Source organism: Penaeus japonicus, unplaced genomic scaffold (assembly GCF_977035675.1).
Source record: "Penaeus japonicus unplaced genomic scaffold, GWHDUDI00000001_assembly GWHDUDI00000022, whole genome shotgun sequence".
Lineage (NCBI taxonomy): Eukaryota > Metazoa > Arthropoda > Malacostraca > Decapoda > Penaeidae > Penaeus > Penaeus japonicus.
In genome coordinates this window covers 14,297,732-14,314,745 of record NW_028234424.1, presented here as the reverse complement: position 1 = coordinate 14,314,745, position 17,014 = coordinate 14,297,732, and the positions used below count along the sequence as shown (strand labels likewise).

The 17,014-nt window shown below is 43.1% G+C and overlaps 1 protein-coding gene across 1 annotated transcript; it reads left to right on the top strand.

Annotated features, from left to right (window-relative positions):
• Positions 1 to 897: 897 nt before the first annotated feature.
• On the top strand, positions 898 to 13,761 carry LOC122246212 (uncharacterized; the record flags this gene model as incomplete). The annotated part of the gene is given in 4 exon segments (XM_086549229.1): positions 898 to 1,101; positions 1,884 to 2,023; positions 3,532 to 3,933; positions 13,309 to 13,761. Coding segments are annotated over 4 exon segments (890 nt in total), but the record flags the coding sequence as incomplete, so codon positions are not given.
• Positions 13,762 to 17,014: the final 3,253 nt, after the last annotated feature.

The window sequence follows — 17,014 nt, the reverse complement described above, 5'->3', positions numbered from 1 at the left end:
TATATATTGTACACAGTCATTTTGCTTATATGTATATATACATACATAGAAACAGACTTATAAAAGATCAATCCGACGAGAAACTATTAATACCATTCGCAATTATCTGTCCGGCGCCTAATTATAATTCGGCAGAGAATATTGAATTTTTCCCTCGCTCATTAATCCCGCAAAACACACGGAGCGGCAGCGTTCGTGTATTGTGCAGCGTTCGCGCAGACCGGATTCTAAACAGGAGGCCGAGCGCATCCGGCTCCGACGTCACGCCGAACCCCGGTGACGTCAGACGCTTTTATTACGTTAGAAAAAAAAAAAAAAAAAAAAAAAAAACATTTTGGGAGATGTTTTGGCAAGTCTCCCTCTAATCACGTAGGGTATTAACGAACGCCGGCGAAACACTAGCCACGTGAAAATCTTATTAAAATGTTATTACGGACACGCACATTTTGCCTGCCGGTCCATTTTTAACTCGGTCTATCGGGACGGGCAATTAAGTGGCGCGCGGCGGCCTCTCGGGCGAATAATATTTACCCTCGTTTTTCTTGCGTTTCTTAAATGTTTTTGAGTCTGTCTGTTACTCTTTTTGCACCAGCGCACGTATACAATTAAAAGCTTATATACGGGGGCACTCACGCGCATGCACTTAAGTGCTCACACATGAATAGACATGCACACACACAGACACACACACACTTACACCCCCCCCCCCACATACACACACCCGTACGCATACACACACACACACACGCACACACCTATTTATCTACCTGTTCATTCATCAATCTATCCATCTATCTACATAGACAGACCCCTAAAACCAATCCTCCATCCCAACCTCCAATCCCAGACCCCCATTCCCCCTTTCTAATCCCTCCCCCCTTCGTGTCTCCCCGACAGCCGGCCCGAAGGAGAGCTACATGACCCCCCCATCGGCAGCGACTCCGGCTGAGAGGAACCCCGCCGACCAGCCTCCCGCTCGGCCGCCCTTGGACGACGAGGACGTGGCTGGCCAGGAGGGGGACGAGGACGAGGACGAAGAGACTGGGTCGGGGATGCATCCTTGGGAGTCCGTCGAGGATGACTTGGAGAGGCGCAAGACAGGTGTGTAGGAGGCTGGGCTGGGGTGGGGGGAAGAGGAGAGGGGAGGGGGGTTGTGTGTGTGTGTGTGTGTGTGTGTGTGTGTGTGTGTGTGTGTATGTGTGTGTGTGTGTGTGCGTGTGTCTATCTGTCAGAAATTCGCACATCGTATATCTATAACCATTCATTCCCCTATCAATCTCTCTTTACCATATCAAACACCCTCATCACATCACCAAGAACAAAGCTCCTACACTTCTCTCACATCACCACAACCATCACCTCTAAACTCACTCGCCATACGGCGTGTCTGATATATTATAGCAATAAGCAGTGTGCGGGCCACGTGATGTAACTAAGAACTACTTTTGACTATCTCTTAGAGAGTAATATGGCAGGAGAAGAAAGATTTAATCTACTCTCATGCTCGCCTTAGCTCTTAAAGTAAATAAGCAAGCAAGTTCAGGTGTTTATTTACTTTGATTTCATTATAGTAGAGTATTAATGCATATATCATGTAATGAAAGGACCCTTAAAACTTGTTTAAAACATGATGAACAATTTTACACGTAAAAAAAAAAAAAAAAAAAAAAAAGAAAATGAATAAGATTATTTTTTTGAATACTAAGGAGAAGATACAATTAATAATCTTGAAAGACAAAAAGACAGCTAAATTACATAAAACAAAAGATATGACTGGATAAGCAAAGGTGCTCTTATACCCCCCATAATCTTCGCTTTCTCCCCCATTCCTTCACACCTTTTAACACCCCACTTTCTACTCCCCCCTCCGTGTCAATTTCCAGTGTCGTCTCGTCCCGGCGGTAAAGGGAACGACCCCAGGGACGACAAGAACCCGAGGGACAACGAGACACACGACCGCCACGACCCTCGGCGCTTTTGTGGTCCTCTCCCCTGCAGGAAGACTTGTCCCCATGGCTATAAGGTAAGGAGGTCTGGTTGTTATTATTATTTTATTTTATTTTGTTTATTATTTGAATTGCTAGGTTTGTGATTTTTTTTCTTTGGGGGGGGGGGGTCTTTTTCGTCCCTTTCCCCCACATATATATTTCTCTCTCTCTCTCTCTATCTCTCTATCTCTCTCTCTCTCTCTCTCTCTCTCTCTCTCTCTCTCTCTCTCTCTCTCTCTCTCTCTCTTCTCTCTCTCTCTCTCTCTTCTCTCTCTCTCTCTCTCTCTCTCTCTCTCTCTCTCTCTCTCTCTCTCACTCCCTCTCTCCCTCTCTCTCTCTCTGTCTCGCCCTCTCTCGCTCTCCGTATCCTGTCTCCTATTATATTTTTTCTTCCGCTCTCCATACCAACTTCTTTCAACACTCTTCCATTACTCCTATTTCTGTCTGATGAGGTCCTCAGACTGCCCTCTGTTTCTATTCTTTCATTCTTTCTTCTTCTTCTTCTTCCTATCACCCTCCTCTTCCTCCTCCTATCTTTCTCCCTCCTCCTCCTCTTCCTCCTCCTTCTCCTCCTCCTCCTCCTCACTTCTCCGCCCTCTCCCCTCCAACCGCCCTCCTCCTCTCCGTCCTCCCTCCTCCGGTCCTTCTCGACTCTCTCCTCCCCGTGACTCCTCCTCCTCTCTCCTCCTTCCTCCTTTCCTCCTCCTCCTCTGCCTCCTCCTCTCTTCCTCCTCATCCTCCTCTCCTCCTCCTCCTCTCCTCTTCATCAACCCACATCGTTTCCTCCTTCCTTTCTCGCTCTCCTGCACTCCTCCCTGCCCTCCTCTCTTCCCTCCTCCTCCTCCTCCTCCTCCTCCTCCTCCTCTTCATCCCCCACTTCTCTTCCTCCTCCTTTCTCCTCCCCCATCCACCCTCCTTCTGCTCCCCCTTCCTCCCTTCCCCCCTCCTCTTCCTCCCTTCCCCCCTCCTCTTCCTCCTCCATCCCCCCTCCTGCACCCCTTCCTCCCCCATTCCACCCTCCTCCTTCCTCCCCCTGCACCCCCTTCCTCCCTTCCTACCTCTTCTTCCTCCCCTCCCTCCTTCTTCCTCCCCCTTCCTTCCTTCCCCCCCTCCCTCATTCTTCCTCCCCCTGCACCCCCTTCCTCCCTTCCTACCTCCTCTTCCTCCCCTCCCTCCTTCTTCCTCCCCCTTCCTCCCTTCCTTTCTCCTCTTCCTCCCTCCTCCTGCACCCCTTCCTCCCTCCTCCTGCACCCCTTCCTCCCCTCCCTCCTCCTTCTTCCCCCTGCACCCCCCTTGCCCTCCCTCTATTAATGCCCGTCAGGAGAGCGCCTCAGATCCCGCGTTTGCCTGTATAAACACCTAGATTACGCAGGAGCCTCGACTAGTGCGTCGTTGCTCGCGATATCCTGAATATATGAGTCATAAAGCCCAGGGAAGACACTAACGGTTCGCCCCTTCACTCTCTTTCATCTTGTCTCTCTCTCTCTCCCTCTCTCCCACACTCTCACTCTCTCTCTCTCACTCTCTCCTTCTGCGTCGCCAGGTGGACCCGACCACAGGCTGCCGGAAATGCAAGTGCTTCAAGTGCCAGCCCTTGCGGAGGTGCTTCCTTAAGTGTCGTTTCGGCTACGTCGTGGATGAGAGAGGCTGCAGGAAATGCCAGTGCCGCGACCAGAGCGCTAAGGTTTCCGTCATCACATCTCTAGACGATAATGATTTCATCGTCGAGGAGGGATACGGCGTGTCCTCTGAAGTTTTCAGCAACGGGACGTATGCTGAAGTGGCTGAAAGTGGTGGCGTCTACGTGACAGCCGGCGAGGAGGAGACACAGGAATCCGATCCTTCATGTAACACTACACGTAAGTTACCCCTTGCACACGCGCGGAGTTGCTTCCCGTTTTCTTTGTTTTTTGTGGGTTTTGGAGGGGAGACCAGCTTATTTTTTTAAAGGGGGAAATGGGGTTTAGTTACGTAGTGGGAGGGCGGGGAAGTGATATGAGGTTTAATATAAAAATTAATCACAGATATGTTGTTATTGTTTATTTTACAGTCGAAGTCTGAGATGACGCTATATTGTGGAAAACAATATCATACAAACTGAGAAGAAAATCCTAGTAAACTTAGTTTAACGGGAAATAGAAGAAAGAAAAAAACATGTCAGCACTTATGACAAAAGAACCTTTTGATATTCTTCTTATTATTATTCTATTGTCACTTGTATTATTTTTACTGTTATTATTATTGTTATTATTATTAGTATTGTTATCGTTATCATTATTAGTGTCATTATCATTACTGTCAGTATTCTACCAAAACACATATATATTCAATTTTCAAATACCCCCGAAAATGTTTCGAATAATAGTATTATTTGTGAATGAACTAATAAATGTAAGCACACTTTCTTTGAAGTCTTAGCTTGTAAACGATACTGTATTAGAAAAGTTTAGAAATAAGCTTTCAAAACACACATACTCATGCATAGCAAATGTCTCAGTTAACTCAAGCACAACGACTCACAGTATTAATTCTATAATAGGTATTTTAATTCATATCCATGTTTTTCGTCCGTTTTCCAAATAGCCTCGTAATAACAGCATGGCGGGAAAATTTATTTATATGAGTAGAGGAAGAATTGGAGAAGGGGTGATGGCCGAGAAGAGAGTATGGATAGAGGGTGTGTATGGTGAGAGGGGAAATGGAGAGAGAAGAAGGAAGAGACAGGAAGAGTGTACGGTGGTGTGGGGCCGAGTGGTGTGAGATGGGGTAGGGGTGAGGGGGCTGTGGGAAGGTATTGTATTAACTTGTCTAGGAAGAGTTGGCGATATTGTGTCCCTGTTATTTTTCATTTTAATAGCGTGTGGGCGCTAATGTAACCTTTGCTCCAATAATGTTTTAATGTCATGTTGGCCATTATGCAATTTGCAACATTGAAGATTGCGCAATTAAGGGGAGGAAACATCTTCACTCAGATCCATGGCTTGGGTGTTATTGGTTGTGTCTTTTCTTTTCTTTTTCGTTGTATGATGTATGTATTGCTTGCTATTATTTGCGCGCGCGCTCGTTATATGATGTTTATTATGTTCCTTCGGAGGTTTTCTTGATTTGTTTTTAAATATCTTTGTGATTATATATATATATACTATTTATATATATATATATAATTTAAATATATATATCTGTTATATATGTGTGTGTGTGTGTGTATGTGGTGTGTGTGTGTGTGTGTGTGTGTGTTGTATTTATATAAGATATATTTATATATTATATCCGATATACTATATATTTATAATGTATATAGTATTTTATAAATATAATATATATATATGTATATTCATTTATATGTTTAATGTATGTATTTATAGTTAGTATATATATCTTTATAGTTATATATTCAGTAATTAATATATTTATATATTTTTTTCTATATATATATATATCTATATATATATATATATATAATGATATATATATATTTATATGATGATATTATATTATATTTATAGTATATATGATATATATATAAATTATATATATTTATATATATATATATAGGAGAGAGAGAGAAGTAGGGAGAGGAGAATGAGAGAGAGGAGAGAGAGAGGAGACGAGGATGAGAGAGAGAGAGCGAGAGAGAGAGTGAGAGAGAGGATTTGTGTGTGTTGTGTCGTGGCGCGTGTGTGTAAAAAAATATGATATACATACATATAATGATATATCGATGATAGTATTACTAACTATATTATAATATATATAATAGATATATAAAATAGTATATATATATATGTGCTGTGAGTAGTGTGTGTGTGTGTGTGTTTTCCGAATACTTTCGAGGAAACGAAGCAATAGAGTAAAACTTCCGAAGAGGGACTGGAATAGGACGACTGACCGAAGACAACATAAAAGGAAGACGAGTAATCTAACGATGAAGATGAAAGCAAAAACGAAAAAAAAAAAATAAATCGCCGTAGCCAAAGATCACCTATAAAGGCGACGAGGGTGTGTGTGAAGGAGCATGCAGTGATACCTCACTTTGTGGAGTCACACGCTCATCGTATGGTATGATTTTGAAAGTTTGAATCAGTGTGGCTTTGTCGAGGGGGAAGAGCAGGGGAAGTCAGTAAGGGCTGGTAAAAAGATGAAAGAAAAGATCGTTTTTTGTCGGTTTATGGTGGTTGAAAAGCGGGTGGGTGGGTGTAGTGGGGTGGGCTGTTGTAAATGTGTGTGTGTGTGTGTGTGTGTGTGTGTGTGTGTGTGTGTGTGTGTGTGTGTGTGTGTGTGTGTGTGTGTGTGTGTGTGTGTGTGTGTGTGTGTTTTCCAATACTTTCGAGGAAATAAACAAGCAATAGAGAAAACTTCCGAGAGACTGGAATAGGACAATGACGAAACAAAATAAAAGGAAGAAATCTAACGATGAAGATGAAACAAAACGAAAAAAAAAAAAAAAATCCACGTAGCCCACAGATCACTTTAAAGGCGACGAGGGTGTGTGTGAAGGAGCATGCATGACTCATCACTTTGTGGGTCACACTAATCCGTGGTATGATTTGAAAGTGTGAATCAGTGTGCTTGACGAGAGGGAAGAGCAGAGGAAGTCTGTAAGGGTGAAAATAGATGATGAAAGAGAGGATTTTGTGGTTTATGGTGTTTGAAGAGGTGGGTGGGGGTAGGGGGTGGGAGGTTGGTTGTGTGTGTTCGTGTTTGTGTGTGTGTTTGTTTGTTTGTGTGTGTGTTTGTTTTGTGTGTGTGTGTTTCTTTGTGTGTGTGTGTGTGTGTGTGTTTGTGTATGTTTGTTTGTGTGTGTGTGTGTTTGTTTGTTTGTGTGTGTGTGTGTGTCTGTGTGTCTGTGCCTGTGTCTATGTCTGTCAACGCATACAAACGCACTCCTTGTAGGGACAAGAGATTAACCAACTCGTGCGTATATATAATTCCACTGAATGAGAGCAAGGATCAAGACACACAAATGAACATATAATCTTGTATTTTGTTTTGACGTCTCAACCTCCGCTAAGACAGACAACATACATGCTTTATACAAATACAAATACAAAATTCAAAATAAAAAATACAAAATTAAATACGAACTCCGTCACTCTATCTCGATCCAAATAATTGTCAATTTCTTAATTTCAAATTCATCGCTCTTACGAGAGAATAAACCCATTTGATTTATGGCACTAATTAACAGAAAACACTTTCTCCCTGGCACATGTAATTAGCTCGGAGTTTAATAACACGTTATTATGTCATTACTCAAGTGGTAATAAAATCAAAAATATTTTTTTTATAAAACATACTGATTAGATGAAAAAAAAAGTTATTACAGAGATGTTGTTGTGCATTTTATTCTATTTTTGTTTTCTTTTTTTAAGATTACACTTCTAACTATTTCCATCAAACGAAAAAAAAAAGTTCTATAATCAGCTGTGATGGAAGTACAGTATATTCATAATGTTTGCAATCTTAAGAGGGATTACAAAACTGTATTTTGTCATGCAATCTAGTCTTAAGTCTAATCAACAAAGAGTGGTCTTAGTAACAGGACGATCTATTGTTGCAAACAATACCACGCAACTTGGGTTACTTATAAGAGCAGTGGTTCCCAAACTATAATCAGTCTTGCGTAGCCATTATTGATTTTACATTAATTTTTTTATTCAGATAGTTAACGGTAGTTATCGAGTAAATATACTGATATTGATAACGTCACTGAATCATACAAAAAAAGAAAAGAAAAACAAGATTCAAGAAATGAGGTAAATTAATTCGTTATATATATATATATATATATAAATATATATATATATATCAATAGTATATTGTATATATATATATTTATACATATATGTATATATATATAATATATATATATATATGATTATGTAGAATAACGATAAACAAATCGAGTAACTATATTCAATATAAAAATATATATATATATGAATATAAATATAAATATATTCTAGTGATAAATCTCTAATATAATTTATATATATATATAATGATTCAGTGATTTATATAATAAGATTATTATATATATATATATATAATTATATATATATATTCAATTATATACTATAGTATTTATAGTATATACACACTTACCGCCTTGAAGATAATCCTAGTTTGGTAACCTCTGTAAAAGCATGTCGAGTTATAAGTTAAGTCTTAGCTATTTTTCTCCAATGATCATCTAAAGACGGACAAAAATAACTCAACAGGATTAAAGTTTGTTGATTGAGAGATCTGCAAGCCGTAATGACCACTAGACCAATTTCAACCAGACCAAAATAAACTCTCCAGACAGAATTAAGCCATCATGACCGACTTTAACCGAAAGACCGAACTAAATTTGATAGACCAATTTAAAACACTCGTTCTACGGTATCTGACAGACCCAAATATACACGTCAGACCGAATTTAAACCACAAAGACCATAAACGAGAGACCAGAATAAACCGAAAGACCAAAATTAAACCCCTTATATCGATGACAGATCAAAATTAATTACCCGGACTAAATAAGACCAAATTAGACACGACGATTAAGATAAACTTGAACGTTCAAAAGACCTTACGAGACTGAAATTAATTGCTTGATAGAATTAAGACCCTCATAGATCGGGAAAATGCCCCCCACCCCCACCCCACCATACTCCACATGCCCTTCACCCACGCCCACCAATGCCTACAAATGCCCACCCACGCCCACCAATGCCTACAAATGCCCACCAATGCCTACAAATGCCCACCAATGCCTACAAATACCCACCCACGCCCACCAATGCCTACAAATGCCCACCTACGCCCACCAATGTCTACAAATGCCCACCCACGCCCACCAATGCCTACAAATGCCCACCCACGCCCACCAATGCCTACAAATGCCCACCCACCCCACCAATGCCTACAAACCCCCACCCACGCCCACCAATGCCTACAAATGCCCACCTACGCCCACCAATGTCTACCAATGCCCACCCACGCCCACCAATGCCTACAAATGCCCACCCACGCCCACCAATGCCTACAAATGCCCACCCACGCCCACCAATGCCTACAAATGCCCACCCACGCCCACCAATGCCTACAAATGCCCACCCACGCCCACCAATGCCTACAAATGCCCACCCACGCCCACCAATGCCTACAAATGCCCACCCACGCCCACCAATGCCTACAAATGCCCACCCACGCCCACCAATGCCTACAAATGCCCACCCACGCCCACCAATGCCTACAAATGCCCACCCACGCCCACCAATGCCTACAAATGCCCACCCACGCCCACCAATGCCTACAAATGCCCACCCACGCCCACCAATGCCTACAAATGCCCACCCACGCCCACCAATGCCTACAAATGCCCACCCACGCCCACCAATGCCTACAAATGCCCACCCACGCCCACCAATGCCTACAAATGCCCACCCACGCCCACCAATGCCTACAAATGCCCACCCACGCCCACCAATGCCTACAAATGCCCACCCACGCCCACCAATGCCTACAAATGCCCACCCACGCCCACCAATGCCTACAAATGCCCACCCACGCCCACCAATGCCTACAAATGCCCACCCACGCCCACCAATGCCTACAAATGCCCACCCACGCCCACCAATGCCTACAAATGCCCACCCACGCCCACCAATGCCTACAAATGCCCACCCACGCCCACCAATGCCTACAAATGCCCACCCACGCCCACCAATGCCTACAAATGCCCACCCACGCCCACCAATGTCTACAAATGCCCACCCAAGCCCACCAACGCCAACAAATCCACACCCACGCCCACCAATGCCTACAAACGCCCACCCACGCCCACCAATGCCTACAAATGCCCACCCACGCCCACCAATGCCTACAAATGCCCACCCACGCCCACCAATGCCTACAAATGCCCACCCACGCCCACCAATGCCTACAAATGCCCACCCACGCCCACCAATGCCTACAAATGCCCACCCACGCCCACCAATGCCTACAAATGCCCACCCACGCCCACCAATGCCTACAAATGCCCACCCACGCCCACCAATGCCTACAAATGCCCACCCACGCCCACCAATGCCTACAAATGCCCACCCACGCCCACCAATGCCTACAAATGCCCACCCACGCCCACCAATGCCTACAAATGCCCACCCACGCCCACCAATGCCTACAAATGCCCACCCACGCCCACCAATGCCTACAAATACCTACCCACGCCCACCAATTCCGACAAATGCCCACCAACGCCCACGAATGCCTACAAATGCCCACCCACGCCCACCAATGCCTACAAATGCCCACCAATGCCTACAAATACCCACCCACGCCCACCAATGCCTACAAATGCCCACCTACGCCCACCAATGTCTACAAATGCCCACCCACGCCCACCAATGCCTACAAATGCCCACCCACGCCCACCAATGCCTACAAATGCCCACCCACGCCCACCAATGCCTACAAATACCCACCCACGCCCACCAATGCCTACAAATGCCCACCTACGCCCACCAATGTCTACAAATGCCCACCCACGCCCACCAATGCCTACAAATGCCCACCCACGCCCACCAATGCCTACCAATGCCCACCCACGCCCACCAATGCCTACAAACGCCCACCCACGCCCACCAATGCCTACAAATGCCCACCCACGCCCACCAATGCCTACAAATGCCCACCCACGCCCACCAATGCCTACAAATGCCCACCCACGCCCACCAATGCCTACAAATGCCCACCCACGCCCACCAATGCCTACAAATGCCCACCCACGCCCACCAATGCCTACAAATGCCCACCCACGCCCACCAATGCCTACAAATGCCCACCCACGCCCACCAATGCCTACAAATGCCCACCCACGCCCACCAATGCCTACAAATGCCCACCCACGCCCACCAATGCCTACAAATGCCCACCCACGCCCACCAATGCCTACAAATGCCCACCCACGCCCACCAATGCCTACAAATGCCCACCCACGCCCACCAATGCCTACAAATGCCCACCCACGCCCACCAATGCCTACAAATGCCCACCCACGCCCACCAATGCCTACAAATGCCCACCCACGCCCACCAATGCCTACAAATGCCCACCCACGCCCACCAATGCCTACAAATACCCACCCACGCCCACCAATGCCTACAAATGCCCACCTACGCCCACCAATGTCTACAAATGCCCACCCACGCCCACCAATCCCTACCAATGCCCACCCACCCCCACCAATCCCTACCAATGCCCACCCACGCCCACCAATGTCTACAAATGCCCACCCACGCCCACCAATGCCTACAAATGCCCACCCACGCCCACCAATGCCTACAAATGCCCACCCATGCCTACAAATGCCCACCAATGCCTACCAATCCCCACCCACGCCCACCAATGCCTACCAATGCCCACCCACGCCCACCAATGCCTACAAATGCCCACCCACGCCCACCAATGCCTACAAATGCCCACCCACGCCCACCAATGCCTACAAATGCCCACCCACGCCCACCAATGCCTACAAATGCCCACCCACGCCCACCAATGCCTACAAATGCCCACCCACGCCCACCAATGCCTACAAATGCCCACCCACGCCCACCAATGCCTACAAATGCCCACCCACGCCCACCAATGCCTACAAATGCCCACCCACGCCCACCAATGCCTACAAATGCCCACCCACGCCCACCAATGCCTACAAATGCCCACCCACGCCCACCAATGCCTACAAATGCCCACCCACGCCCACCAATGCCTACAAATGCCCACCCACGCCCACCAATGCCTACAAATGCCCACCCACGCCCACCAATGCCTACAAATGCCCACCCACGCCCACCAATGCCTACAAATGCCCACCCACGCCCACCAATGCCTACAAATGCCCACCCACGCCCACCAATGCCTACAAATGCCCACCCACGCCCACCAATGCCTACAAATGCCCACCCACGCCCACCAATGCCTACAAATGCCCACCCACGCCCACCAATGCCTACAAATGCCCACCCACGCCCACCAATGCCTACAAGTGCCCACCCACGCCCACCAATGCCTACAAATGCCCACCCACGCCCACCAATGCCTACAAATGCCCACCCACGCCCACCAATGCCTACAAATGCCCACCCACGCCCACCAATGCCTACAAATGCCCACCCACGCCCACCAATGCCTACAAATGCCCACCCACGCCCACCAATGCCTACAAATGCCCACCCACGCCCACCAATGCCTACAAATGCCCACCCACGCCCACCAATGCCTACAAATGCCCACCCACGCCCACCAATGCCTACAAATGCCCACCCACGCCCACCAATGCCTACAAATGCCCAATAGAGAGAGAGAGAGAGAGAGAGAGAGAGAGAGAGAGAGAGAGAGAGAGAGAGAGAGAGAGAGAGAGAGAGAGAGAGAGAGAGAGAGAGAGAGAGATACATAGAGATATAGATATAGATAGATAGATAGAGATAAAAATATACACACACACAGACAAAAGACCTTTTGACTATCATAATGAGAATTCTAACAACCCCTGATGAATTAAAGGAACGCTTGTTTTTTGTTCCCCTTTTCTTTCGCGAATGTATAGTATGACACAATTAACACATTTTACGTTGATGTTTTACTTTCCGGTTTGTATAACAAGGCCTTTGTTATTTAGCAGATCCACTCGTCTTTGACTAAGTCGTTTTTTTTGTCCTCTGTGATGTCTGATCCCATGGTCAATCGTAGTCGATGATTGAAAGATTTGAATATTTTTTTCTTTTTTCTTATTCATTGATTCATTGTTCCTTTGTTGTTTAGAAACTGTTTCCTATCTTGCGCCTTGTCTTGGTTTGAAAGTTTTGTGTAAGTTTTGTGTATGGACAGCTGGGGGTATTTAGGAAGTATGGATATCATGTCCTTGTGAATGTGGATATTGGTAGAGATGAGAAAAAAAAAATTCTAACTACGGGGGGAGCTTAATTTGGATGTGTGAGAATATTCTTTGGATTTTTTTTTCTTTTTTATTATTTGCTTGTTTTTGTTTTTTGTTTTAAGCTTGAGTGTGTATGACTTTGTTTGTAATACTGAAGTGAATTTTTAATGATGTGGAAATCAGGTCTTTGTTTGTCATCTTACTTCAATCATTCAGCCTTCCAGCCTTTTTCGCACGGAAACCACCTCTAACCCCACATCCCCGCCTCTCTTCTTTCATCCCCTCTCTCCCCATACCATACAACCGGGCTTCTCCCGCACCCGACTCTCCCCCGGCGCCACCAGCCTCGTGCGTGATCTTTACTACTGCCCTCATCCTGGTCTGTGTTCCCAACAGGCCCTCGTGGCTACTCTCGCCGTGCACTTCTGGCGCCGTTACCACCGTGACAAGTACGACATCAATGCCTACAGGCCGGACGAGAGAGAAAAGCTGCGTCCGGTGAAAACAGCTGACGACCACCAGACCGTCCGGCACGTGTGAACGGAGAGGGAAAACAACATCGGATTTTATGAATGAATTGAAGGGATTTTGTGAATGGAAGGAGGACTTTTCTTCGTGTTTTTGTGAATGAGTGGCGGGGATTTATGAATGAATGGAGGAAGTTTGTGAATGGGTGGATCTGATGATGGAATTGTGTTGTTGCTTTGCGTGTGTAAGAGGAGGAGGGAGAGAGAGAGAGACAGAAAGAAAGAAAGAAAGAGGAGATAACGAGAAAGAGAAAAGAGGAATGGAGGGTGTGTCTCGGTGGCGGGACGAAGCAAGGAAGAGGCGCGGGGATGATAAATTAAAGAGAGAGAGAGAGAGAGAGAGAGGAAGCAAGATAATGATATTATTATTTCTACTTTGGTTTCGTTTTCGGAATAGGATATATACATTCTTTCTCGTATTTTATTCTAATGCTGTAAGGGTCCTTGTTTGTTCAAAGACTGGTAACTCGAAGAAAACAAATGAAAGAAACAAAAAACAAAGAGAATCAACCAAAAAGAACATTGACGTGTTTCGCCCCCCGTTTTTTACCTTTTATTTATATTTACCCCAAAACCCACCCCCGTCCCCCATCACCAACTCTCCCCTGGCCCCCACTCAATTCCACCCACCTACACCTCACCACCATCTTCTCCCTCCTCTCCCCCCTCCTCCCCCCCCCTCGCCCCCTCTTCTCCTTGATAAATTCCCATTTATTGTAGCTTGCAATGCAACGTAATCATGTTGCAGATTTGCATCATATCGCTTCCCCTCCCCCTCCCCTTCCCTTCGTTTCCCCTCAGAATATTATAAATCTAAAACTATTACATTTTGGCTCATGCTATTATCTTCAATCATTACTATTTTGATTATTATTATCGTTATCATTATTATGAGTATCATTATTTCTATTATCATTATCATTATTATTATTAGTATTGTTATCATTGTTGATATTATTATTATTATTATTATTATTATTATTATTATTATTGTTATTACTATTATCATTATTATTATTATTATTCCATTATTATTATTATTATTATCAACATTATTGATAATCATCATTATCAATGTAATTATTTTGGTTATTTTATTCGACAGTTATATCATAGAATCCCTCCCCCCTCCCCCCTCCCCCTCCCTCATCTCCCATCCCCCTTCCCCCTTCCCCACCCAAATCCCCATCCCCTCCCACTCCCCCTCCCCCTCCCCCCTCTTCCCGATCTTCCGGCGCAGAGCAGAGCTATTTATATTCAGTGGCGATATTTGGTTGTGGAAAATACATTATTTAGATGTGTTTGTACATGTAAATGTGTTGTATCTAGTCATTTGACTTACAAATCATTAATGTATTATGGTGATCCGATTGGGGATCGGAATATATATATATTTCTTCTTTTTTCGTATTTTTTTATATTCTTCGTCTTCTTTTTCTTTTTTCTTCTTCTTATTCTTCTTTTACTTTTTCTTTAGGGTATACATAATATGATATAGATGATAGCTTCAAGCTCATTTGGCATTTATACTCAAATTATTGTTTTGAAAAGTGGTTTAGAGATGGATGGCCATTGCAAAGGTCACTGCAAACCGATGTAGAGCGGTTGCAAATTGATTTCTTTTTTATTTTTTATTTTTTTTTGCAAAATAACGCGTTCTATATTTGAGTAGAACGCCTCCCCTCCCCTCTCTCCTCTATCCCCCTCCCCTCCCTTTCCCTCTCCCCCGTCCCCTTCCCCCCTTTTTGTCTTCCTTCTACTCCCTTCCCTTCCCCACCCCTACCCCCTCCCCTCCCCCCTCCCCTCTCCCCTCCCCCCACCCCTACCTCCTCCCCCGAATTTAATGAGGAAGGGGAACATTAATTTTGAAAATATATATATAATAATTTAATTTAAATGCCATGAGTTTCACAAGAGCTTTTTCTTATTGTTTATTTTTTTTTTGTTTATTATTATTATTATTATTATTATTATTTACCCGTCATGTGATATTGGAAAGGTTTGAGCCAGTGCTGTGATGGACAAAAAATATATATATAGAGATGAAAGAGAGACATGAACAAACAAACAAATGAAAAAAGAACAACTAAAAGAATAACAATAGAATGAAACATACAAAAAAAAAATATATATATAAGCATAAAATAAAACAGAAAGATATGAACCGAAGGAGAAATATGAACAAAGAAAAACAACAACAACAACAACAACAAAAGACACTCTAAAGAAACAAACAAAGACACAGGTATGGTTCGATCAGCTGTTTAGATTCACCTGCTGTTCAAGATCGATTCTGAATGGTGATTGGTGATTGGTAGTGATGGTGATTGTGGTGTTACTGGTGATGAAGTCGAGTCTTGGAATTAGCGATGTGATGTAATGGACTCGATTATGATTAACTTTGTTTTTAGGTGTTTTTTGTACTTCGTTTTGCGTTGTTGTTGTTGTTGTTATTTTTATCATTATTATATTTTTGTTATTAATATCATTATTATCTTTTCGTTATTATTATTATGATTATTAGATTATTATTATTATCATCATCATTATTATTATTATTATTATTATCATTATTAATATTGTTTCTTTAACTATCATTCTTATTGAAATGGTTAGTTTTTTTTTTTTTAGTATTATTCTTTTTTTTTTCTTTATTTTATTTTTAGTTAGTTTTTTTATTAAGTTTTAGTTTGTTTTTTTTTTTAGTTTTTTTTTTTTTTATTTTTTTTTAGTTTTTATTTAGTTTTATATCATTATCACGGTTGTAACTATTAATGATACTACTATTATCATGATTATTACTACCATTATCATTATTGTTAATGCTATCATCAGCATTACCCTTTATTATTATCATTATTATTACCAACACTATGGATATTATTATGATCATTATTATTATTAATACCATAGACAGGCAGACCCATGTTTCATTTCTCATTCATTCAAGAAAAGGATTGACTCTAAGATTCCAAGAGGAGCCGTTGTAGTCACAGCGCTGTCTAAAGAAAACCTTCTCTTAGCTATTAAAAACATACATATTACTCAAAGCTGTATCTGTAAATATTCTATAGTTACGTAATGTTCACCTCAAGGTTTTTATTGATTTTTTTTTCTTATTATTATCTATTCTTAACTTTATTGGAGGGACGTCTTGTTTCGTTTGTGTTTTTGTTTTTTTGTTTTTTTATGAAAATGACAAAAAAAATCGTGAATTTCCAATCGCCCCTTAGGATTTGAAGAAAAATAAAATTATATATATATAAATTTGGTGAGATTTTAAAAGCTTTTCCTTGAGGTGAGGCATAAGGAAATTTCTAGCTTGTGGAGAAAATACAGTGTGTTGTTATCAGAAGTGCTAGTGTTATGAATTCATAACTATTTGTGATTAATGTCATTTATTACTTATATTACTATTACTACTATCATTATTACTATCGTTAATGCAGTATTTATCAATGATTTATATATATTTTATTCACTATTATTATTGTTGTCATTATTGCTATAATTTACTGTAAGAGTTAATGATGGAAAGTGTTCTACGGACTCATCACACTTTTGTGATGACTCTG